Source organism: Neomonachus schauinslandi, chromosome 3 (genome assembly GCF_002201575.2).
Source record: "Neomonachus schauinslandi chromosome 3, ASM220157v2, whole genome shotgun sequence".
Classification (NCBI taxonomy): domain Eukaryota; kingdom Metazoa; phylum Chordata; class Mammalia; order Carnivora; family Phocidae; genus Neomonachus; species Neomonachus schauinslandi.
Window position 1 is genome coordinate 112,250,088 of NC_058405.1, and position 26,471 is coordinate 112,276,558.

The 26,471-nt window shown below is 36.2% G+C and overlaps 2 protein-coding genes across 4 annotated transcripts in view; one reads left to right on the plus strand and one right to left on the minus strand.

Annotated features, from left to right (window-relative positions):
- ACVR2A (activin A receptor type 2A) overlaps positions 1 to 17,786 on the plus strand; it is a 79,893-nt gene extending 62,107 nt beyond the window's left edge. The window contains exons 5-11 of the mRNA XM_021702779.2: positions 3,970 to 4,113; positions 5,985 to 6,128; positions 7,137 to 7,282; positions 9,414 to 9,528; positions 12,162 to 12,300; positions 15,673 to 15,803; positions 16,698 to 17,786. Of these exons, the coding sequence (XP_021558454.2) occupies positions 3,970 to 4,113; positions 5,985 to 6,128; positions 7,137 to 7,282; positions 9,414 to 9,528; positions 12,162 to 12,300; positions 15,673 to 15,803; positions 16,698 to 16,892 (1,014 nt within the window). The 3' untranslated portion in view covers positions 16,893 to 17,786. The remainder of the gene's footprint in view (positions 1 to 3,969; positions 4,114 to 5,984; positions 6,129 to 7,136; positions 7,283 to 9,413; positions 9,529 to 12,161; positions 12,301 to 15,672; positions 15,804 to 16,697) is intronic.
- Positions 17,787 to 21,777: 3,991 nt separating this feature from the next.
- The window catches only part of ORC4 (origin recognition complex subunit 4), a 93,584-nt gene continuing 88,890 nt past the window's right edge, over positions 21,778 to 26,471 (minus strand). For 2 of the 3 annotated variants that reach the window (XM_021702794.2, XM_021702793.2), the window contains 3 exons: positions 25,828 to 25,923; positions 25,678 to 25,745; positions 22,851 to 23,304 (listed from right to left, as the gene is read on the minus strand). In XM_021702794.2, the coding sequence (XP_021558469.1) occupies positions 23,116 to 23,304; positions 25,678 to 25,745; positions 25,828 to 25,923 (353 nt within the window). In that variant the 3' untranslated portion in view covers positions 22,851 to 23,115. Of the gene's footprint in view, positions 21,790 to 22,850; positions 23,305 to 25,677; positions 25,746 to 25,827; positions 25,924 to 26,471 lie in introns of those variants that run through there. The other variant, XM_044913281.1, reaches the window with a different exon arrangement.

Consider the following 26,471-nt stretch of genomic DNA (forward strand, 5'->3'; position numbering starts at 1 on the left):
TGAAACCCATTATCCTTTAATGTGAAATCTATATTTTCAGATAGTTTCTTTCATCTTTAGCCTCCTTAGCAAATGGGCTGGCTAGAGAAGTATAAGTTGATCTTTTGCTCTCTAGAGTTTGAAGGCTTTTAGATTAGAATTTACCCTTCTCACTTGAGAACTCAGAAGAAGTACAATGATCATAGACTACTTAGCAGCTCTTCACTTCTGCTAATTTATTCCAGTCTTGAGTATAGTAATCCTACTGGGTAGCAGTGTTGGGATGGGGGCACGATTTTCAGTGATTGCCATTTGTTGTTTCTCAACATGATGTCTCCTGATGCCGTAATTTTCATATACAAATGGGTAAAGAAGAGATCTAAGTGGAGACACGTTCTACTGCATGTCTTCTTAACTGTGCAAAATAGCGTGGGGATTGCAAGAGAACTGGAGACTTAGGAAAAGTTTTCAGGAATTCCCCAGTCCTCGCAGTTGATCCCCCAAAGCTGGTTTTCTGTGTAGTGGGGCAAAGTCATGTTTTATGATAATATCAGAATGTTGCTGTCATTATGAAGTTCAAGCCCAAATTTGCCTCGCCAGGTGTTGATATATTTTAAAGGTATAAATCTTTATTCCTAGAATCAGGTACAGTTGACCCTTGAACAATGCAGGGCTTAGGGGTGCCAGTGCCGTGCACAAACCTGTGTATAACTTTTTACTCCCCCAAAACTTAACTACTGAGTTTTGTGACTAATAACACAAATGGCTGATTAACATATATTTTGTATGTTACATGTATGATGTAGTATATTCTTACAATAAAGTAAACGAGAGAGAAGAAAATGTTATTAAAATCTTAACGAAGAGAACATACGTTTACCGTCCTGACTGTACTGTATTTATTAGAAAAAAATCCACATAGAAGTGGACCCCTAAACTTCAAACCCATGTTGTTCAAGGGTAAACTGCATTGAGTTTTTTGTGGGTAAATTAGTATAATGATGCTCATAAACTACAAATAATTTGATAGTCTCAGATGATAGGATAAGTAAAAGCCAGATATTAGAGATGCAGTTAAAGCTTCCTATAAATTTAATGAAGAGCTGAAAAGTATGGAAGAGGATATTCTAGTAATTTTTCATTAAAAAAGCAAAAAGCCATATTGGCATTATGTATTTTGTAGAGTTATGGTCTGTATTTTAGTTACTTGTTTTTGAGTCTCATCTTTTAAGTATTATAGAATATTACTTAAAACCACATACCATTTCTAAAAGTTTGACATTCTGTAGGAGTGTGCCTTTGTAGACATTTTCCTCACCCTTTAAAAATTCGCCAGTATTCTTCTTACTTTTAACAACAGTCTGTTTCAGGCTGTTATGATAGAAGGCTGAATAGAATGGTAGTATCATTAGGAGAGTGAGCTAAGATTTTTTACTGATAACGGTAGCTTAGAAACTTGCCCAACAAAGACTTGGAAACTTATGGGAACCTTGGAGTTTATTTGTGCTTTTGGAAAATATTCGGTGATCTTTTTCCCTCTAAATATAGACATTGAAAGTTATTGTATGTTTCCTAAAATTAAGGTTAGTATTATATTAAAATTGTATTTTGAACTGGTGACATAGTCTTAATTTGAGATGTGGATTAAGTCCTCTGAATCCTGTTTTATAGACTGAATCATACCCATGTGGTTGGTACGCCTTAGAACAGAGAATGGGTAATGTCATATGTTATCGAGAGGCATTATCAGTTTATATTAAAAGTTATTAAACATCTTAATGTTTAAGTCAAGAGCCATTTTCTTCTTTACGTGGTTATTTTGCCTCTTGAGCTTTCAGCTCTTATCTGCATACTTAAATTTTTGGTATCCCTGCTTTGAAAACTTGACATTTCTGACTTAGTTCTAAAGAAGGGGAATCCTTCCTTGATTCTTAACTTCGTAGTTATTTAAATTTTTTCAGATTGAACTTTTTTCTGTTAGCATAATTATTTTATGCAGTTGTGTAATAATTCTTGGACTTTGAGCATGAGTGCTTTCCTCTGCCTCTACAAGACTAGTTTCCCACCTTTTTCCCTCCCGTCTCCACATCCACATCCGCAGCCTGCTCCTGTCAGTAGCATCTCTTATTACAGTTACAAATGACCGGTCGAGCAATGAGGTAGGGTGGGTTTTGACCGGTCGAGCAATGAGGTAGGGTGGGTTTAAGTTTGATAAAACCTCTGCCTAGAGTCTTGTGTCCCTTTCCAGTGAGAATCATAACTTTAGGGGCCATACTTCTTTAAGATTTGTATCTGACTTTCTGGACTCATCACTCTGTTAAACTACAACACTCTTTAGCTCTACTATAACCTTTTGTCTTTTGAATGTGTGAAGGCAAAGCAACTTTTTGTAGACATTTTAAAAATAAATATCTGAGGTTGAAATGAGTCACAGGAAGTTTTCTAGTTTATCATACTATTTTGAAGTAGGAATTCTCAAGCCATTTTGTAAAGGATTGCCTACAAAGAAATTGCACCTTTGTCCTCTTTAATACCTTGCAGTATTTCTATTTTTGAGGGTCTTTCTAATGCAGGTGTCAACTGTTTAAAATCTTGAGTGACACCAGTGGGCTGAATAGCACCCAAAGGGAGCACTGACAGTCTTGGGGCATTAGAAGAGGGGATATTTTCTTAAAAGGGGAGGAAAGGGGGTGCCTGGGTGGCTCAGTCGGTTAAGCGGCTGCCTTCGGCTCAGGTCATGATCCCAGGGTCCTGGGATCGAGTCCCACATCGGGCTCCCTGCTCATCGGGGAGCCTGCTTCTCCCTCTGCCTGCCACTCTCCCTGCTTGTGCTCTGGCTCTCTCTGACAAATAAATAAATAAAATCTTTAAAAAAAAAAAAAAAAGGGAGGAAAGGAAGAGAGAGATGCTGTGATACAGGAGGACATACTATTTCCAAGCGACTTAGATGCCACCCAGTGTCAGTGTCTGTTGCTGTTGCCACAGAAATTTTAGTTCTTTGTAATACTCATTATGCAGCCCTTCATACATTTTTATTACTTTTCTCTGGAAGCTTTTCAAAAGGCTTCCTACATCTTGTTTTAGTTGCAGATACTGAAATGATACAATGCTTCCAGTGAGGGTTGCCATTCTGCTTTGTATAGGAAGGATGCTCTTGTGTTTTGTAAATGTTGTACCCCTATTTATATACTATATTTGCTCCATTTTCAAAATTAACTATAGCAGTACACTTTTCTTTCATTTATCTTGCCATCTATTACGATGAACACTCATTTTCTGGATTATAATTTCTGCTTTCTTTGCCAATCAGACTAATAATTTTTATCTCAGGTCAATTTGGGGAGGTAATTATAAGCAAAGGGATTGTTAGTAGGTTGAAAAATTAGAATGAACAGAAAAGTTTGGCTATTAACATATTTATGTGCTTTGTATTTTATACACTTAATCTGCAATGCATTTGAGAATGACTGTGCATTTCTGAGATTAATGAAGAAAAGATTTAAAGATAAACAGTCATTGGAGAAAGTAGTGGATTTTGAGGATTGTTTTCCTTTGAGAAATAGCTGTAATTTGCTGTTGCTGGCACTTTTAAAATCCTCATCTTCTAATGAAGTACCAACGTGATGAAACCGTTGAAATACTGTTAATAATATCCTAAAGGTTACAGAAGATCTTAGTCCAGAAAATTAGTGAGACTGACTCAGAATGATTTGAGGTCATTTCTACTGCTGTCCTTATATAGCAATAGTGCCGAATATCATTACGAAAACTCTCAATTCAAGTGGCTTGCCTTATTGCCTTACGATCACTATAAATAACTAGTAATGCTTGAGAACTCAGTTTTAGTAAGATTGACGTTAGTGTCATTTGTATGTGTTTCCTGTTTCTGTCAATTGATTCCTCAGTATACTCACTTTTTTTTTCTCATATTTAGCATTGATCTGTATCATGTGCTGCTTTCTGATAACTACTGTTATTGTTTATCTGTAGGACCCAGGACCACCCCCACCTTCTCCGTTACTAGGTTTGAAGCCACTGCAGTTATTAGAAGTGAAAGCAAGGGGAAGATTTGGTTGTGTGTGGAAAGCCCAGCTGCTCAATGAGTACGTGGCTGTGAAAATATTTCCAATACAGGTATGTTACTGCGTCTTTCTCATCTGCATATATTTTGTAAAAGGTGCAACTGGCTCGATTATTGTAATTCAGAAATAGTCCGAAAACACAAACCACGTTTCTGGGTGGTTCTTCGTGATACCGAGGAAAGCGATTAGTCCTTTTGTCTGCCTTCTCATCTGAGGAATGGGACTCATGGTACAGCAGTCCTTCTGTCTGTTCGGAGGGGTGGAATTCCAGTGAATGAACATAAAGGAGATCTTTTGCCAATAAAGATACTACAGAAATGTAGTATTAGTGGAGGATTCCAGTAATAGAATTTCGTTGGTTCACTTTTAATATCCCATTGACATTATCAGAAAACAAAGAGAAGAATGAAGGAATAGCATACTGGTTTTAGACTTGTTTAGAGGTATATTACCAGACTGATTCATTTTTGTCTTACTTTGAGTGCCCATGTAATCATTTCAGATTTTGTTTGGTGAATTTTCAGAGGCAGCGAATCAAGATTTCAAATAATTGGTTTACTGTTGACTTGTTTCTCTTTTAAAGGGACCTCATAAAACCCTGGTCTAATGCACCTCTGAGCTGTTCTTATGTTTTGTTTGAGTCCATTGGTGGTATAGATCTATGCTGTTTTCTTCATCCCTGTCTCTTGCTTCACACCCCTCTAGCTAATGCCTCCTGTGCTGCTCTGGTCCTGGTTGGGTTTGGTGATTCAGGCTCCGCCACTGTATCTGCACAGTGGATCTTCCTCATTCCAGAGTTACAGAATCCGTTTTTTCTTTTGTCTTAATATACCTAGCTTTTATCTTTGTTGCCTCCTCTAAAGCCTTTTGTGGTAGCATTGCAGATACTTTAAAACTATAGTTCTTAATGGAAGAGTCTAGTCTGTTCTGCTAAGATTGACAAATTCAGGGTTGTTCTTTCATTGTGGGAAGAAGCTTAAAAGTTAGAGAAAGGCCTTTGGATATTAACACAAGGGTAACAATAGCAAGAGTAACAGTAGCTAATATTTTATTGAATGCTTCTTACTGTCAGGAAGAGGTGCTTTATATAGGAGTACTCAGTAATAGGTGTCCATATATTACCCATATATAGCAAACAACACACATATACATAATACAACAACCCTATGGGGCAGACACTGTGGTCCCCATTTGCTAATGAGGAAACCGAATGATTGTCACTTGGCAAAGGTTCTTAAGATAGTTTGGATCCAGAGGGTTCCTAACCATTACGCTATGGTGCCTCCAACTTTCATTATTCTTCCACTGTGAAGAGAAACTAATTCTTTATAAGCAGACATGTAGGCAAGGAGTAGGCATGGGTTGCTTGCAGTCACAAGTGAGTATATAGTGTTTTAAATTATTGTATTGCCTATTTATACCCTATTGTGCTCTCATTGACTTTGCAGGGTATTCTCAACATTTTAAAAACGTTTGATATAATGTTAATCTTTGAACAAAAAAATTGTTTTCTATTGAGATGAAGTCATTCTACCTGAAATTCGTACTTCAGGGAGATTATTCTGAATAAACACAAGTAACTTCACACCATGATGAAATGACACTGTATTATGAAATTGTCAGCAGAATGTGTTGCCATTGTTAGATACAGATGTGCACCATTTCTGATGATAACTCCTGTATTTGCAAATTAGAAACACAGAAAAGTATGTTTCAGGGAGTGGGGCAGGGCAGGCATTTGTCATAGAGTTGTTACCTTATTCTTAGATTTCTTTTCGGAAAAAATAAGACAAAATCAAAGAATCTTTTCATACTTAGCTTTATTTTTAAATTTTGCCTTACAATCTACTTGAGTAATCTCTTAGATACGGCTTATTTGCCTGTGTTCTTTGCACTCTTACTATTCTTTCTTTTTAACTCTAGGACAAACAATCATGGCAAAATGAATATGAAGTTTATAGTTTACCTGGAATGAAGCATGAGAACATATTACAGTTCATTGGTGCAGAAAAACGAGGCACCAGTGTTGATGTGGATCTTTGGCTAATCACCGCATTTCATGAAAAGGTAAAACTACTTTCCGTTTTAACTCAGGAAAGTTTACCTCCTTAACGTTGGCTACAAATCCCTCAGACTTGTTTTTCTGGGAACAGTATGTTGTTATAGTTGGTTAATATTTATAAATAAAAATCCTTTAAAAACTAATTTATTTTAATAAAAGAGCAAAGATGGCAACTTTTTCACCTAACCCTCTACTAATATAAAACCAGTCTTTTGTCCCTTATTTCTTGTGCTGCAGTTACCGCTCTTACAAATAATTCTTTCATTGTAGCCGGTGCTTAGTCATTTTCATTTACCATTCATGATCCATCTTGATTATGTGGACCATTTTTTAGCTTGAATTTTGTGTAGCCTAGTGACAAAACTAGAGTCAGGAGATTGATCTGATCTTTGATCTGTCACTAATTTGTAATTATCACCAAAACGCAGTTGCTGTTTTCCCTCAGTTTTTCTACTTTCGTAGTTAGTATGAAAGTACATGTTAATGAAATAGGAAATTGTGTTGACTTGGCAATTAGTTTCATCATTGTCAGATCTAGGTGGCTCTTAAACGTCTCTAAATTCTTGACCAGAAGGATAGTGGTAATCTCTAGAGGAAGATTCTGACATAGTTGCTTATATGTCTTAATTTTGTGTTTTCGTAGTCCTATGATATAACTAACATCCTTGTAGTCAGTGTATTTTAACTTTTTAAATATTTTCCTGAACTCTAGATTTTCAAATAGTATTTTTGTTTGTTTTTAACTTCTGCCTTCAAAATAGGAGGAAATTGACTGTGCCTTGTAGCAAAACTTTAAAGATTAGACGTATTCCATTCTAGTCAAATGTTTACTAGTGTGAAACTTGAACCCTTCCAGAAAGATTGTTTTTGTTTTTGTTTTTTTGGATATTATTATTCACTAAAAGTAAAGATATATTGCCTTCCATAATCTCTTAAAAGTAAAAAGGAAAGTTCTCCATGTCAAATGGCTTTTGTCCAGAGCATAAGTTGTTTTTTTCCCCCCTTTTCTTTAGGGTTCACTGTCAGACTTTCTTAAGGCTAATGTGGTCTCTTGGAATGAATTGTGTCATATTGCAGAAACCATGGCTAGAGGATTGGCATATTTGCATGAGGATATACCTGGCCTAAAAGATGGCCACAAACCTGCCATATCTCACAGGTAGAGCTAAATTTATATTATTTTCCCAAATAATTCAGTATTTATTATTTAAACTTTTAATCTACTGTGCAAAATTTGTTTTCCCCCTAACTACCTAATCATGCTAGAGGAGGCAGTTGATTTTCAAATTAGCTTTGAGAATGGCCAGGAAGTATTTTGGGTAATGTATATATTTAGTATCATTAGCAAAGTTTAATTACTGACCTGTGTTTTAATTTATCTTATTCCTGAAAGCATGGTTAAGAGTGAAAGTGTATTTTGTCGATCTCAAAGGAAAAAGAAATTTGTTTTGCTTTAAAACATGATTTACTTCAGTGATATAATAAGATGTAATTAAGGAGAGACTTTGAGTATCTTTTTTTCTTGTTTGTAATGACCATGTGATCATTACCTGAGCTGAGGTGGAGGGAGGCATCATTTGAATAAATGGGCTTGAAGCCAGTAGTTGTCATACCCTCAAAAGGGAAAATGTTAGTTCCTTGAAACATGGGATCAGTTTGCCATTGTGTATTCAATTTAAAGATAGTTGCTTTAGAAACAGACCTGTAAATACAGAGAACAAACTGATGGTTGGCAGAGGAGAGGGTGGGGGTGGGAGTGGGAGTATGGACAAAATGGGTGAAGAGGAGTAGGATACAAGATTCCATTTATGGAATAAGTAAGTCATGGGGATAAAAGGTACAACATTAGGGAATATAATCAATGGTATTGTATGGTAACAGATAGTAACTACACTTGAGTGAGCATAGCATGATATATAGACTTGTTGAATCACAATGTTGTACACTTGAAACTAATGTAACATTGTGTGTCCATTATACACTTAATTAAAAAAACATGGTTGCTTTAAAAGTTGGTGTGAACCAATTCATTTAGCAGATAATTGAGTGCCACCAGTTGGTGTTTTAGGTTGCTTGGAGGCATTACTTTTAATCCAACTCTAATAAAATAGATTGATTTTGCAAACCTTAAATGATTTCTACCTCAGAAATAGCTCCCCTTTTTTCTCACTTTCCTGCATACAGTCTGTCTCTTCCTGGATTTTTGCTCGTCTCACCTAGTCCTATAGGGAACTAATCCTTTGGCACCCCCAAAGGTTATTAGGAGTAGGATTCCTAAAAATCTTTTGAGGCTACAATTGATTGGTTTTGGAGCATTTGTGGGTGACTACCTGTGTCTCCTCTGTCCCACTCTTGGTCTCTGTGTCTGTGCACATAAATTTAACCACTGCTCATGGCATAGATGTATGTAACTAGAGTATAGTAATCTCTAGGATGAATCAGTTGAAGCTAGTGTGTGAAAGAAGTTATCTGATTGCTTTAAAAGGGTTACTCTTTTCAGAACACCAGGATCTAGCTGGAGCAGTTTGTTTATGGTGAAAATTTTCTGGTATACATTCCTAGAGATGCTTTTCTACAAGGCTGATGAATCGAAGAACCACTAAAATAAGGGTCCATTCTAATATGTAGGCGTGTACCAGTAGGCCAAAGGCCCCAATTATTTGAATATTCTTTCAGTTTGGTTTCTTTTTTTTTTTTAGTTTTTGATGTGGTGACCCACGATCCATTGTTTTCGTATAACACCCAGTGCTCCATGCAGTACATGCCCTCCTTAATACCAATCACCGGGCTAACCAATCCCCCCTCCCCCCTCCCCTCTAAAACCCTGTTTGTTTCTGAGTCCATAGTCTCTCATGGTTCATCTCTCCCTCCGATTCCCCGCCCCCTTCATTTTTCCCTTCCTTCTCCTAATGTCCTCAGTTTGGTTTCTTAAAATTTCAGTTGCAATGGGTGTTTCCAACTATAAACTCTGAAATATTCATTTTACCTCAAAAAACCAGCAATTTTATGATTGGTAGGTAGGAATAACATAGATAACATGTAGGCTAGACAGTATTTTTGGAATAGCAGCTCTTTAATAAAACTGCTTTATGGACAGAGTTCCTTCTTATTGTCCATGTTATGAATAGGAGTTTGTTACTCTACTCTTGTGCTTCAAGCTTTTTCTCCCTCCTTTTTCCTGTTTATCATACTTCTGTAGTTTAGTCTCCTTCTTTCCCACTTTCAATGAAAAATTTTAAAAGATAACTTGTTTAAAATTAATTTGAATACTTTATCTTTCTATTTGCAAGGGACATCAAGAGTAAAAATGTGCTGTTGAAAAACAATCTGACAGCTTGCATTGCTGACTTTGGGTTGGCATTAAAATTTGAGGCTGGCAAGTCTGCAGGTGATACCCATGGACAGGTAAGGATAGTAACTATAAACTGTAAGAAAAAATAATCTTGTCCCATATTTTCTTAGAATGGCACATCTAGATTGAATTGATCTAAAATTACTGTGATGGTTATTAAATCAGCATCTAATATAAAATGACTCTCTTAATATGTTAAATTTACTGAGGAAGACATTTTCATGTGGTGGTGAAGGACTGTTAGGAACTCAAGTAGTTTAGATCAATCAATTCATAAAACAACTTAGACACATGTCATGGGATTCTATTTTTAAAACTAATCAAGTTAGACTCCAGCACACTTAAGTAGACCTCATTCTTAGGGAGTTCTTAGTAATAACACAGTAGTTTTAATTTGTTAATTCTTTCATCATCCTAAGAGGAATGGCAGAACAATCAGTTACTGTTCATGCTACTATGTATTAATATCTATTGCCTGATTTTTCCACACAACAATTACAGTTTCTTGCTTCTTGGTCTTTAGTGCTTCATTAACTCTTTAGCCAATTTTACAGCTTTTCTTTGAATTCTCTCCAGAGTTCAGAGCACTTGCAAAGCCCTGAGCAAAGAGCCTAATTAACTCTCTCTAGTTAAGATTTGTACAAAGAGCTCTGAACAATGGGAATCTTTTAAAAAAACATTATCCATATATTTTATTCTCAGAAACTGTGAGGCGAGGAAAGGTGCTTTCACGCCTACAGGATCACCTTTTTATTAAGAAAACCAGTTTGACCTGAAAGGTGACATTTCCTTACAAAGTTGGCATGATTATTTCTTCATCTTTCAAATCATGGAAATTACTTGGTTATCTAATTGTCAGCTTTCATTTTCCCCAGTATATCCTATTGACCTCCAAGAATAGTTATTAAAGAATCACAGCATAACAAATTTTAGCAATACTGACTGATGATACAAGAATTTAGTTTACAGCAATGGTCAGCAGTCAGAGTTCTAGAAAAGTTGATACCAAATGTGTTTGGAAATGAAGGCAGTCCTATGGAGTATATTGCGGAGGAGGGAGATTGTGCAGGAGGCCCAGGGAGCTGACTTGTGTGATTATCATAAAACTAAATGTGGGGAACCGTTTAATCCTCTGGCACTTCATAACCCTCTTCCCCCCTTTTCTTAAGAAAAAAATTTGAGACTTATTCCTATCTTTTACTGTCCTCTCAGTTGGTTTACATGAGGAGGTAAAAATAATTACTTATTACATCACTGGTTACTTGACTTTAGACTTCTTGGACCAGAAAATTTCAAAATTCATGTTATTGTACATTTTACATATATAAAAATAAGATTTTTATCTTATTAATTTACAAAAGAGAGGACATTTTACACTAAGAAGGTAGTTGTCACTTTATAAGTACTTTGGATGGCATATATTATCTTTTTTTTTTTCTGCTAAGAACTTTTTTTTCTTATATTCAATTAGCTAACACATAATAATACATCATTAGTTTTTGTTGTGTTCAACAATTCATTAGTTGCATATAACACCCAGTGGTCATCACCACATATGCCTGCCTTAATACATTTATCTTTAGGAGAAAAGTAAACTTTTGAGAAATGCTTGCTTATAGTACAGTTAAAGATGCAAAAAAAGCAGAGCTACTGTTTTTTTCTTTCTTTTAAGTGTTGTTATTAAATGAATTAAAAACTTGAGCTTTGGAGTCTTAGTGATCTATTCCCTTTTTTAGACATTTCTATTGTATGTGCGTTCACAGATAATTGTCTAACTTGTAATCTAGAGATCAGTCACCTGAGGATAGAGCTTTTTGGAATACCATTATCTGGCCACGCCCTAGATCTCCAAAAACTCAATTAGAATGTGATCCACCCAGCTATCCTATAAGAATTTTTTAAGCATTCATATGTGAATATTGTCAAGCACCAACCAAGGCTAGCTATAGTAGCTTAGTAACCATAGTTCCAATACTAAGAAATACCAAATTGTTAGGGACAGATATAAAGAATTCCAAGGCAGAATTCATGAATGAATAAATATGTACACGTTGTAGAAATAGAACTTTTAAAAGTTTATCCATTCTTTACTTGGCTAATTCTTTTTAAGTTTTATATTACTACTTTTTGTTAATAAAGAAAGAGAAACCCTCAAAAATGAGTATTCTTTTTTTTTTAAGATACACATTTCAAACAGGATGCGAAGGTACAATTGAGAAGTATAGTTTTCTTGTCCTTGTCTCCAACAGAACCACCATTGTTTTTGTGATTACTTCCAGAAAGGGGAAAAAATTCTAAGCCAGCGCCAGCATAATGTTTGCTGATATATTTATTAAGTGTATCCAGAAAGGATCTCAGTATATATACTGCTTTGTTCCTTGCTGTACAGTGTTTTTGGAAACTTTTCCGTATCAGTCCAGATTTATTTCATGTTTTTTCAGAGCTGCATAGTACTCTGTTTAAGAAATCCCTGCTGATGGAAACTTCCCATTTCTAGTGTCTTGGCTGTTATTACTTGAAATGGAATACAGTGCTCCTTGACTCTGTAGTCCGGTGGTCATAATTTGGTTACCTTACCTGATACGATAGCAGACCACATTTGGTTTTGATTCTTTTTACAAAACCATAAAATGTTAGTTCATAAAGTTAATGAATGAGTACTCTTTGCTTTCAACATCTTTTTCAGGTTGGTACCCGGAGGTATATGGCTCCAGAGGTATTAGAGGGTGCTATAAACTTCCAAAGGGATGCATTTTTGAGGATAGATATGTACGCCATGGGATTAGTCCTGTGGGAACTGGCTTCTCGCTGTACTGCTGCAGATGGTAAGGGAAAAAATATTTTTTTTTTAAAAGATATGCCTATTGTCTACTACACATATATGAAAAGGGATGATTATACTCAAAAGGTAATATTTCAAAGTACAAAAAACTTTTTTTAAGTAGACTCCAAGAGGTAGTGGCTTAAATGGAATTCAGGAGGCGGGGGATGGGGGCAGGCTGGAGAGGGAAGGTATGGGCATGTATTGATCCTTTACCATTGCCATGTATCTTGCACTAGGCCCTTCACATACCTTTAGCTAATTTCCTAAAACTCCTCTGGAGGTAGTTACTATCTTAGTTTTATACATGAGCAATTTGAGGCTCAAATTTTAAGTAGAAATTAAGCAGATTGCCAGTTTTAGCTTCAAGGTGGTAAATGGTGAAACCTAGATTTGAAACTCTGATCCAAATGTAGGGATAGGGCTGCCACTTTGGTAGGTCCTGCGGGTCCTGCCTGCCCCCAGGTTGCAAAGTCAACTCTTTTGGCAAGAGGAGATAAAGGAAGAGTTGGGGGATTTTCCCTTCAGGATACTCAAGGCTGAATCTATTCATCACTCCCATGATGTCAATACATACTTAACCAGATTGAATTTACAGTCCATCCTCCAGGGCACAAAATTGAGCATGCCTTTGGATATACCACAGGTTAAATTCTGTCTCCTTACAGCCTTGAAAGTCTGAGCTGATGTAGACGTTATTATGAACACTAGTTATATTCTCTTGCACACCTTGGTTCTAAAGAATTATTGTTTTTGTTATGTAAATCCTTGTTCAAGTCCTATAAATATTTGCACTGATCGATTGATAAGAAGCTTGCATACTATTTTCCTGGCGTGACAAAATTATAGTGTGCTAGATACTATCTTTAGTGCTTCTCAGAAGTTCTCCATTCTCTTCACTTGTGTTACAGTACTTTTTTTTGGACGTGAAAATATAAAGCAGACATGTTGACAAATGTCAATTAGCTTGATCGTTTTAATTTATAATTACGTAAAAACTTCCTACAGATTGTGAAAAGACCATAGAAGAAAGTTGTGTAGAGTATTTAGACCAACTTAACGTATATTTATGAGAATACTATGTTTTCTGAGTACTGTAATGGTCTCTCAGTGTAGGACAGACTACCTCTGGTATATGAAATTTGATTTGGGGTACTGTGCTTTTAAAGGGAACTTAGTAGAGTGCTCAGGAATGGATAGCCATTCATTCTTCTAAGATTGGGGGTTTGGCATGGGGGTGGATCCAGACCTAAGAAAGTTTGAAGCAGTTTGGATATAATTCTAGCTTAGAAGTCTAGAGGAAGAGTAAGCTGTTCAGTGTAGTTTGGCTCAAAGTGGAAGAGGAAGTACATTTATTATGTGCATTTATGGAAGCAGAAATAGGTTGGATGGTAGATGTTATAGGAAAATGTATTTTATAAGAACTTTAATAATATGAACTCTCCAAAGCCAACCATTGGATATGGTGGTATAGGGGATATACAAGGCCCTGCCCTTAAGCAATGTATAGTTTAATTAAGGGAATAAAATATATCCTGGACAATTGACTCTAGAGTAAGGTAAGTGTGAATTGCCTAGCTTCGTGCTCAGTACATAGATATTCAGTAAGTTATTTTGGACGAATGTAATACCTGAGGAATGTTAAGAGAGTGTTAATGGGAGTTTAGAGGAGTGAAAAATGCTTTGTTTTGGGGTAGAACGGTTATCAGGGAAGATTTTATGAAAAATGAGAAGGACAGATATATATATATATTTTAAAGATTTTATTTATTTGAGAGAGAAAAACACAGCGAGAGAGGGAACACAAGCAGGGGGAGTGGGAGAGGGAGAAGCAGGCTTCCCGCGGAGCAGGGAGCCCGATGTGGGGCTCCATCCCAGGACTCTGAGATCATGACCTGAGCCGAAGGCAGATGCTTAACAACCGAGCCACCCAGGAGACCCGGTGCTGATATTTCTAAAATGCTTTGCATGTGCTGTGAAATAATTGCAGAGTCAGGGATTTCTGACCCTTAAGTCAGAAATTGGGGCAGGAGGGGACAGTGTGAACATTGCTCAAGTGAGTACTTTAAAATTGGTTGATGGCTAATTGTTGATGGTTCAGTTCAGTGACTCTCAGACTTTAATGTGTACTGAACTCCTGATAAAGTTCCTGTTGACTCAGTAGGTCTGGGTTGGGGCCTGATGCTTCTATTTCTTGCAGGCTACAAGTCAGTGCCAGTGCTGCTGAGCTGTGGACCACATTTTGAATAGCAAGAGTTAAATAGACATTTTAGAATGTCAGTACTCTTGAGTCACTGGAAATGCTTAAGCGGAGACGGACTATCCAGGCATCAAGGATTCTTCCATTTGGAGAGGCTGGAGTTAGACGTCCTCCTTTACGATTCATTGTTTATAACTTATATCCTATCCAGGAGTAGGAGTATCTGTACAACGTTTAGGTCCATATACAGACCCTTTACATGCAATTGCTCTTTAGTGAACGGTTTCTGTCAAGGGGAGACAGCACAGTGATTGAAAGCACAGACTTTAGTGGCAGAGATGGATTCAAATTCCACTCTACCACCTAACAGCTGTATGCCCTTGTGCAAATTATGGAACTTTTCTGAGCTGCTTTCCTATCTGTAAGATAGAGGTAATGTCACCTTCACTCTGTGGAGGTGTAAAATAGAAGGAAATAACATATGAAGTTCCTAGTCAGGGTAAGTGCTTATTAAATATTAGTATTAACTTGTAACTACATTATCCTATTTGAGTATGCCTAAGAAAAAAGGAACAATTTATTTTGTTGAATACATTTTGTCTGTGAAGGCAGATTCTGAAGGCTAGTTGGGAACCCTATTTGGAGTATGCTGGTGATTTTTTTAAAAACGATTTTTGGCAGCTTTTGTGAGGAGGCCGTGCGACTCTGAGGTACATAATTCCTCATGCAAAACGTGTAGAGGGTTAGGATGTGTCACAGAATAAAGATGGTTATAAGAGACTGACCCCCAAATTGTCAGATGGAAGCACCACTGTTTACAGTCTGATTTGAATTGTCAGAAGTACTTAAAGGGATATTATAGCCTCGATTTGCAAATATTGTTGGTTCCCTGTGGTCCTATCTGTGTATGGAGATAGGCATATTCCTCATACAGTAGATGAGAAAGCTCCTTATGCAAATTTAGCAGGCTTATGCCAAATTGTAGAGTTTTTGATTTCTCCTAAACTAGCATTTGGGTCATAATGTGGTAGAAGTAGTTGAGAATCTTTTTATCTCCTGTCATTATAGCATTTAACAGTTGGGAAAAGGTGATACAGAGTATGTTTCAGAAAGGTTGTTCCAGTTTGGAAGTCAGGAAGATTTGAATTAAAATGATTTTTTTTTTTTTCATTTTAGGACCTGTAGATGAATACATGTTGCCATTTGAGGAGGAAATTGGCCAGCATCCATCTCTTGAAGACATGCAGGAAGTTGTGGTGCATAAAAAAAAGAGGCCTGTTTTAAGAGATTATTGGCAGAAACATGCTGTAAGTTAGCTTTTCATTTGAAATTCCAATAAAATGCTTTTCAGAGGAATGATTTCTATCTCTGCACACTTCTGGGACGATTTTCTGGGGAGGTTATCTTCATATGGGATATTGTCAAGAGTCTACAAACTACAGAATTTTAGGGCTATGAGGGAAGATGAAGTCATTAAACCTAAGGGGCTTGCATTGCTATGGTCCTGTGTTTGTCTCTTGTTTGGAGAGCTTCCCAGGGAAAGGAGTACCTGACTCTGAGCATGTGGGAAGGTGGGTAACCTTGATGATCACCAGCTTCCCTTAAGATGGTATTTTTAAAGTAAAGCAGTTTCTGCTCTCTCTGTTTTTGATTTGGGACTGGACTTTGTTCAGGTCCTTAAGAATGCTCTAAAACTAGAGACTTAGGTAGGTGAAGAATGGAACACTATTGCCCTGGTTATTGTGGTCCAAATATAACTGGAAACATGGATTAAAAACCAGGTAGAGAATCTCAAGGATGCTTTTCTAACCTTTTTTTCTATTTAATTGCAAGACAGAAATGCCGGTATTAACTAAGAAAACAATAAAAATTGTTTTTAAAAAAATTAGCCTTGGTTTTGAGTCTAGATCAGGGGTTAGCATTGAACTGACCTGGTTTATATGCAATGGCTAGGGATTTTTGGAATTAAAAAAACCTAATTACCTCCTGTGATAGTCTTGGATGCTATAAGAAGTTTGATTTTTCTTAGTGCTTTTCGTCCATTTCATGCATACAATAGATACTCATAAGTGAATGTTGACACATAACTTGGCTAATCTTGAAACTTTGACTCACAAAAATAATTTCTTTATGGACATTTTATCGTTTCCTAATAGAAAACAAAATCTGCTACAGTGTTTGAATATGTTTTTCATTTTTAGGGAATGGCAATGCTCTGTGAAACGATAGAAGAATGTTGGGATCACGATGCAGAAGCCAGGTTATCAGCTGGATGTGTAGGTGAAAGAATCACTCAGATGCAAAGACTAACAAATATCATTACCACAGAGGACATTGTAACAGTGGTCACGATGGTGACAAATGTTGACTTTCCTCCCAAAGAATCTAGTCTATGATGGTTGCACCATGTGTCCACAGTGAGAAACAGGACTCTGAACTGGAGCTGCTAAGCTGATGAAACTGCTCACAGTTTATTTTCTGTGAGAAATGAGTAGGAGGAGGTCTCCTGGACATGTCAGGAAGAAGACCCTCATTTAAAAATGTGGCTCTGGGAGACTTACAGCATTGCCTGCAGCAGAGACGTGAAGGACATGAGACTAAGAGAAGTTGCAGACTCTATAAAGAAACTTTTGAAAAAGTGTACATGAAGAACGTAGCCCTCTCCAAATCAAGGATCTTTTGGACCTGGCTAATCAAGTGTTTGAAAACTGACATCAGATTTCGTAATGTCTGTCAGAAGACACTAATTCCTTAAATGAACTACTGCTTTTTTTTTTTTAAATCAAAAACTTTTCATTTCAGATTTGAAAAAGGGTAACTTGTTTTTATTGCATTTGCTGTTGTGTTTGTATGAATGACTATTGTAATGCCAACACGACACGGCTTGTGAATGTTTGGTGTGCTGCTGTTCTGTGTACATAAACAGAGGCATCAGAGTGGGGTACAGGAGAGAGGCTTCCAAGCATTACTTTAACCTCCCTCAACAAGGTATACCTCAGTTCCACGGTTGCTAAATTATAAAATTGAGAACACTAACAAAATTGGAATAATAAATCGATCCATGTTTTGTAACAAGGTATTACAAATTCACTGTGTTATTTAAGAAAAAAAGGTAAGCTATGGTCAGTGCCAACACTAAGTGGCCATTCATTAAGCAGTGTTTTAGCTTTTCTTGTGCTAGCTTGTAATTTAAGGGAAAAAAGTGTTTTTTGAAATGAAAAAATGATGTCATTTCCCCCTTTTTCCCATGTTTTAAAGCTTCACCTTCTATCCAGTTCCCAAATTATTGCATATTTACCTAAGTATTTTTTTAGGTGTGCTGTGTTTGGGGAATATTTGAAAATTTAAAGCATGATTTAAATTTTTTAAAGTGAGCTGTGACACTGGAAAGCTCTTCATTTTTATTCTTTTAAAATAGATTTTTTTCCTATTTATGTATGTAAAATTGTAGTGTATTTCTTTTCACCGAACAGTGTGTGGGACATTCTTTATCACTGTTTAAGGATCACCTCAGGAAGTGTCATTACCCAGAATTCCTCACTCTCTGCTTTGAGACTTGTAACTTTATCACTATATTTCTGCTTGGTGCCATCTTGTCAGAGTAATACTTTGATGTCTGTGATATGTAAAGAATTATCCTAGGATAGAGGTTTTAAATTTTAAGCACAGATTTCAAATGTTACTGCTTTAAAACAAATCAGGGATAACAAGTTATACTTATAAACTTAAAATATGCAATGACATTTAGAGGTAACCGATGTTGATATAGGTAATAGAGCCTCGCCTCCTCCTGCAAATTGCTTTCACACTATGACTTTTAGGATAGTTGATTGATGCCTTATCCTTGATAAGAAAATGGAATTGATGGTAGGTAGGTGCCAAAGTGCTTTTCAAAACAATACTGGATTAGAATATAATTGGATTGTTCCTCAAATTTATATAGGCCAAAGTAAAACAGTAATTTCCTGAATTTCTAAATTACTGACCAACAAATAGCCAGTATTATGCTACGTACTTTCGTCAGGTCATTTTAAAATCCATACATTGATTTTATAAAAGAATTTTTTACATGTCACTATCAGGAGCTCACTGTGAATGTATTACCTTCATATGGCTATTTAACCACACAGTACACTACATTTTACATATAATGTGCACTTAATCTCTGGGAATAATTATATTATTTATAAATAATGCATAGGTCAACAGACTCTAAAGCAGGGAGGGAAAGAAGAGTAATAGCATTGTTGTCTGCGTGCCACACACCATGCAGAACTTTGTGCTCTTGGGTCACATATGTACCCAAGTTTTCATTGTATTCCTAAAGAATTCCCTTTTCAATGTTGAGTTCACCTCTTTATTTCGAAAAGTACTTGACATCTCAACTGATTTGGTTTAACTTCCACTTTGAAACTAATCAAGATGGGAAAGTGACAATGTTCACACATAGAAATTGTCCATCTCCTGAAGACTAAGTTCTACCTGTTCTAAACATTTAATTTTAAAACTAAGAAAAAATCAAATCAAAACAAAAACAAGGAATATTATGATGAATGTTTGGCTTCTGTGAGCACTAGTGATAAATTTTATAAGATCAGTTATTCAAAAGATAGTTTTCTCTTCATGTTAGAAAAAATTTTTAGAAATCCTGGGTATTGTACTTAACTCTAGCTAACCAACTTTAAGACTTGTATCCTTTTGAAAACTATATTAATAGAAAAACACTTTTTATAAGCAGTAAAATAAGAATGTTCCAGTGACTACCTGTCCTGATACCTAGTCTTGTTAAAACTTTTCATTTGCAGGGCATTTTCAGGTTTGGTTTACAGTCAGCGCAGAGTGGGCAAGCTTACAAAAAGTTTGAGCTGGGATACTGAAAAAAAGAAAGATCAAAGAATGAGAAAAACGATGACTTCTTTGTTTTGGGGTGAACTGAGACCCCAGTAATTTTTTCCTCATGTGTATGGTGCTCCTTACGATTCGTCTTGTATTTTGCCTTTCTGATACCCATCAGAACTGCTGCTCTAACTTCCACTCTTTACCTTGCCCAAATCTCCATGTAAGGAATGCTTTATGATCAACTGCCATAGGACTGATGGATTAACCAGTGTTTGGCTTTATTCAAAGTCTATGCCCTGCACAGCTCTTGTATGTATTTTAGATGCTAGGACGTTTTTAGCATGTGAAGTGTGACTCTTGTTTGAATGTTTATTACAGGTACCTTGTGAATTCCAGAACAGAGACTGTGCCTCAAAATTGTTGGTCCCATGAATTTGCACTACCTTTCATGGTGATGTTTTGAAAATGCAATCAGGAAAAAACCCCAAGAAGTTTGGAATTTAAAAATAGAATCATCTATCATGAAATTGAAAAAGAACCTCTTCTTCCTCCTTTCCTCAATCCTAAGTAACAGCTACATTTAAGTAAAATGCAGGCGGGTAGGGGAAAAAAAACCCTGGCCAGATGATAAGTTTAAGTGGAATTAAACTTAACTATTAAAAAAAAAAAAAATGCTTCTCCACAAATATTTTCCAGTTTCTCTTTTTTACCTTTTTAAAAAATTACTTTTTAGAAACATTTGGTATAATGTGCATAAAATTATTTACTGATTTATGGGCAAAATGATACAAGTAGCATCTTGATTGAACATCATTTACCTCAGATATTCAACCAGCAGTACATTTTTTATGCAGTCTCAATCCATATCCTATTTGTTACCTCTCAAAATATTGGTAAGCAATTATTTTAGCTTTACTCTGTATTTCTTGTCAGTGTTTTGGGCACAGGTTGTTGTACTACTGTCAAATTGTACTTGCTATTTTTTTCTGCAAGTATTTAACAAAAAGTTAAAAAAAAAAAAAAGCCCCATAAAACCCCACCTTGGATAAGTGATTGTTAAATATTGTACAATAAAATGTATGCTATCCCCATTCCATCCCCGAGTTAAATAAAAAAAATGAATATGGTATGATTTGCTTACGCAGTTTTTCTTTAGCTATACATTTTTCTTAAAAAGGGGAACAGCAGCTTTGTCATTTATGGCGAGGCTCACACCTTGAGATAGGCAAGAATGGGGATGGTGGTGAAAAGGAAGTTTGTCAAGGGTGGCGTTTCCCCCCTTTACCGTCTAAGCAGATTGTATTCCCTGCAAGGTATGTATATTAGTCCTGCCAGTTTTAGGAAACCAGAGGCTAGCAGGCATTAGTTACACCTTGTCTTTTCATATGGCAACAGAAAAATGTGGCTTAGGAAATTGTCATCAAATATACAAGCCACTCTTCCTAAAGGATATTAACTAGTTTACTGACGGAATGGAAGAATTCTGGTATTTTCACTTAGGGTAATCAGTAAGAGTAATCGTCAAGGAAGCTAGCTTTCATTTACATTTTTAATGTTGCCAAGGCTTTTGTTTATCGTGTGGCTTTCAAAAGGGATGGAAAGGGATGGAAAGCCCCACAGGAGCACTGTGCCATAGTTCACACCAATGGATTCTCAACCCGCACTGCTTTCTAAACCAAGTGAAAACACAAACTAGGATGGAATATGCACTGAATCGCTACCGAAAGACTGAAATTGTTTTCCACAGCATGTTCTGCTAAACTGATTTTTTGGGAAGTTAATACATAGTATATACTCAACATACATAGCATTAGGATATGGTACGTTTGGACCAGCAAGTTTTAATTCCTCAGAGCCATTCACCACATGAACTGGAGGTGTTTTGTTTTGAAGAAGATCCTGTTTTGGATAGGGTACATGGAAGGGTCACGTGAGTCAAAACTGCACTGAAACCTCTAACACTCTTCCTCACCTGTTTTGCTAACCTTTTTTCCAATTTGCGTTAAGAATTGTTTCACTGAAAATGAAAACCCACCCTGTGACTTACAGTTTTCTAATCTGTATACTGGGTGTTGGTGGATCTTCTGCAGGTCTTCGTAACCAGGAAGGCACATGAGAGCTTTCAGCCTTGTAGTGGCATCTTAAGCTAATAATTTGCAGTCTTGAAATAAAGTTGTTTAGATGCTTTCACAGTGAGTGCCATTAAGGCAGATAATACTTCCCTAAAATAGTTCAGAAAATTTTCTTAAAGGGAAAACTCCTAGCTCAAGTGTAAAATCCTTGCTTCCAGTAGCAGTGATGCTACCAATGCTAACTATTTTGGCAAAATATCCCCTAAAAATCTGTAGACTATTGCACAGAACCAGTATGTAAGCCTTACCTTTACTGAGACACTGCTGAAAAGTAAATGACAGTGATCTGAAGACTTAGAAGGCAGGGAAGGAACAGCTACGTCTGCAAAAAAATAGGTTGAACTGGAGAGCTACTTTTTTACGCACAGAAATATTATAGTCCAATCTATACCTGATACTTCTTGAAAACCAGATAAATCACTTCTTAGAGCATACTTTAAAAAATCCGTGGCAAGAACCAGTTAATGAATTTTAGTTCTTGATAGTGGGGCTTTGGTGTCAGTCAAACCTGAGTTGAATTCCAGGGTCTGTCAATCATTCTCTACCTGTGTGATTTTGAACACTGCCACTATGATGTTAGTTTTCTCAACTGTAAATAACAGTCCCTGAATATCACAGGGCGTTTGATAGTTAAAAGGATTATGAACACAAGGATGGAGACTGCCTTTTGAAAACAATATGCAATCAAATATTCTTGAATAAATGAAGTCACTAACACTTGGCAAATGCTTATTAAATTTCATTCTAAACAGATACCTGGAATTAGTTCTTGGAGTCCTGAATTTTATAAGGTTAGCATTTCTACATTCCCTTTAGGGATCTACTTTTTGATACAAATAAATTTAGTCAACAGTGCCAAACACTTCCCATTAATTGTGGGAATGGTTTTCCAGGCATTTCCTAAAGTCCCCGTTAAAAAGACAAATTCTGCTCCTTTGGGGCCTAGGAGAGGCCCAAGAATTTTTTTTTTTTTAAACATTTCATGAAATCTTTAATGAAACTGGGAAGAATTTGCCTTTTAAAAAATTCTACAAGGGATTCTTCTGTAGATGATATGATTAAGTACCACCTTTTGAGAAACCTGGAAGAAATTCATGTTCAAACTTCTCACTTGTTTCTTCCACGTGAACTATCTTCTGCCAAACTGGTCAGTCTCCTGAACTAGAAGACCTGGGTCTGGGGTAGAATCCAAAATTTCCATGGATAGAGAAAAGAGAATGCGGCACCTTCCAGTGGACCAAAAGATTCCTCAGTACACCTCAACTCTTACCATTGTTTCTTTACTGCTTTTAGGATTTGTAAAAACACTTGGCTGCTGGGTTGAAATGAACTCTTCAAATATACCGCATAAATACTTGACAAGTGTTAAATAAGCATATGGTTCACTCCCTAAAACAGTCACATTTATTTCTTTGCACTGCTACTTACAACATAATCTAAATCACTGGAATTATAAATCATGTAACTGCTCATGATTCAAAGGCAAGACACAGTCAAGACACTACATGTGTAACAGTCTCCCATAAATACAAAAATACAGATTTATAAATATAAGAAAATTTAATAACATATCTTGCTAAAGGACAATAGCTTTGAGTTCCTTACAGAAGAATGCCTGAAACTCCATAACTGAAGCCACTGGTTATATTCATAACCAGCTGAGTGAGGATGTTGCCCACTGCCTAACATCTGTAGGACAGTTGGGGTATTTCTGCAAAGCATTCATAATTTGAGTATTATCCAAAAGTAGTTTCATCAGCTGGTACTCTCTCTGTGTATTTACCGAAGTCCTTTCCATGGGCCTTATTAATTCTAACTGTTGTAAGTGTTCAAAAGCCTGGAAGATGAAAGAAATAGTTTAGGTTGAATAGGGGAAGTAAAATAATAACGTTAATCCAGAGAACAATTAGGGTTGTGTTTAACTGTAGAACAGAGTGCCAGGAAACAAAACTTAACAGAAATCAGTAGGGATCAAAAACAACTCTCATCAACCTCATAAAACTTCATCTATCAGGTGAGGCAGTGTCAATATATAGTTACCTGTCCCTGAATTGTTGAATGTGAACAGGGCAAACTCTAATTCAGTCTGCACAATACGGTTTTTCTTCCAAACCTCATTCTGTACCATTATCACCTGCTAGTACTTAAGGGCTTCCAGTTCTCTCTATAAAAATCTAACATCTGATAAGACCAGTACTTTAATTACCTAGGTTATTCAAATTTGCATTTACATTCTCTTTCTAGTTTTGTAAGACTTTGCTACGTAGAAGTTTAATACAGCTGCAAAAAAAGCCAGAGGCAGGAAAGACCCCTAGGAGTACACCCAAGCCTATTCAGCTGACCCTATAAATAAATGATTCAGCAGAGTGGTATGGGCATGAAGGAAAGAAGACAGCCTCCTTTTTCCCTCTGAAGAGCATGCCACCACCTGTCACAAAGTCCCTTTCCTCCATCTTCCCCCCCTTAAAAGGGTTATGATCTGTTTCCTCTCACCTCTAATAGTCACGTATTATGTCTTTTCTAACCCTGATTGTTGTTTTAGGTATTTTATTGGTGTATGAAAAAAAAAAGAAGCCATTAAATCATGACATGGTAACTATTAAATATTGACCCAGTGAAACACATTCTGGAGCTTTCTGTTCTTACAACCACACTGTAAAAAATATCATTGGAATATAATCTTTATGTATCATAAAAAGTCTTCTGATGAAAAGAGAAATAACACCACCACCATTCATTTCTGAAAATGAGAAAATACCAGAGGCTGCAAGTATTATTGGGGCTGAATAAAATTGAGATTTAAAATATTTCTAGGCAGCAAAATACTTTATTTAAAATGCGGAAACGAGCAGGTACAAAATACAAATCACTCACAAGAATTTAAATGTTCATGTAACCCTTCGTACTCACAACCTCCACAAACTATGACTGTCAGACAGACATGGACATGAGGAAGGGGAAAAAACCAACCTCCAGTAGGCTGAATACATTCCCTGTTCTTTTAAAGAAATGGTGATGCCCTGTACTCACATTTTTTTATTTGGTACAAGAAATAGAATTCTGACCATTAAGGCCTATAAAGGGTGATAAAGGACTTATGGATCCATTGCTAGAAAGAAAGAAAGGAAGAGAGAAAGAAAGAAAAAGAAGGAAAGGAAGGAGGGCAGGAAAAAAATAAAGAAGGGAAGGAAAGAAAGGAGGGAAGGAAGGAAGGATGGGAAGGAAAGAAAGGAGGGAGGGAGGGAAAGAAAGGAAGGAAGGAGGGAGGGAAGGAGATGCTTTTCCCCATAAAGTCCTCTAGAGCTGCACTGTCTAGTAAGGTGACCACAGAGGGCTACTGCTATTCGTGGAACTTGATTTTTAATTTTATTTGTTTATTAATTATTAAATTTAATGTAAAATTTGATACTCAAGTCAATTAGAAAATTTTAAGTTCGTTTGGAATAATTCAGAATGTAAATCTACTTCAGCTACAAATTTTATGAAATCTAAAGAACAAGTATTTCCAATGAATATTTAGTGAATTAAGATCGCTTTAAGTGTAAACACACATGAAATTTCAAAAACTTAATAAACAAAACAAAATAAAGTATAACACAATAATTTTCTGTATCGATTATAGACTAAAATGGTTTTGGTATATTAGGTTAAATAAAATTTGTCATTAAAGTTAATTTCACCTTTTTAACTTTTTGTTGCTACTAGAAAATCCAATATTACACTATGTGGCTCACATATTTCTAAAGGACAATGGTACACGCTAATGAAGTTCCTCAAGTTTTAAAACTCATGACTTAACCAATCCCTAATAAAACTTTGTATGTCCTCACTAGCCCATATTTTATCCTTTAGTTTCTATTAATGGCTAATATTGTCATTTTTATCTTTTTACTGCTAAGATTATAAAGCCAACCTTTGGGTTGTACAGGGACAGAATTTTATTGATGAACTGTAATGTATAGTTCTTTGCACAATGCAGTGCTAGAAACAGACAGTAGAGGGCAGTATACTTCCACAAACTGGGAAATACCTGACTGCTTTAGAATTATTCAAACGTTCCATTTTGAGATAATTTGTCTGTTATGCAAAAAAAATTTCTATGATAAATACCTAATGTATCAAAATTAGAGTTCAACTATGATATATACAATCAAACTGGATGTAAAAACATACCTGTATGCAGAAAAATAACAGTGAACTTAAATCTTACCTTCATGACAACAGGTTTCTCAAAATTATAAACAGAATGGGCCTTCCTTTGAACAAACTTCTGAAACTCTGGACAGAAAGCAATAACAACATTAACACCCTCAAATAAGCAGTGAGGTAGAGTCAGAAAGAAACCAAAGTCTCATCTCACCATTATAGACCATTTGAAAGTTAAAGGGCTCCTCTTCATAGATGTCATTTAAATGTTTCATTGCTATTATAAGACAGATTTCCAAGACTGACAGACCTATAGTAAAAGGAAAACGAATTATGAGTTGTATGTTAACTTACTGATCCATAAGATTGAAGTAACTGTCCTCCAAATAGAATAATAAAGTGAAAGACCATGGTTTTGAGGGGTGGCAGGAGATCAAGGTCTCCCCCAGGTTCAAACGTGTTTCAGTCACTATTACTTATACAGTCCTAAGCAAACTGCTCCACCTTCCTGGGCTTAGCTTTCATATAAGCAAACTAAGAATCTTCTTAAGCTTACAGAGATGTTATAAGGATTAGAGAGAATACTATCAAGCACTTATCACATGGCCCATAATAAACATAAACTGACACTGCAATTGTGTACTTTATTTATTTATTAAAATTTTATTTATTTGAGGGGCGGAGAGGTGCAGACCCCCCACTGAGCAGGGAGCCTGACCCAGGGCTCGATCCCAGGACCCTGAGATCATGACCTGAGCCAAAAGCAGACGTTTAGACTGAGCCACCCAGGCGCCCCTGCAATTATGTACTTTAAATCACGTAGGGTCCTTGATTATTCAGAGAAACCCTAAACACCTG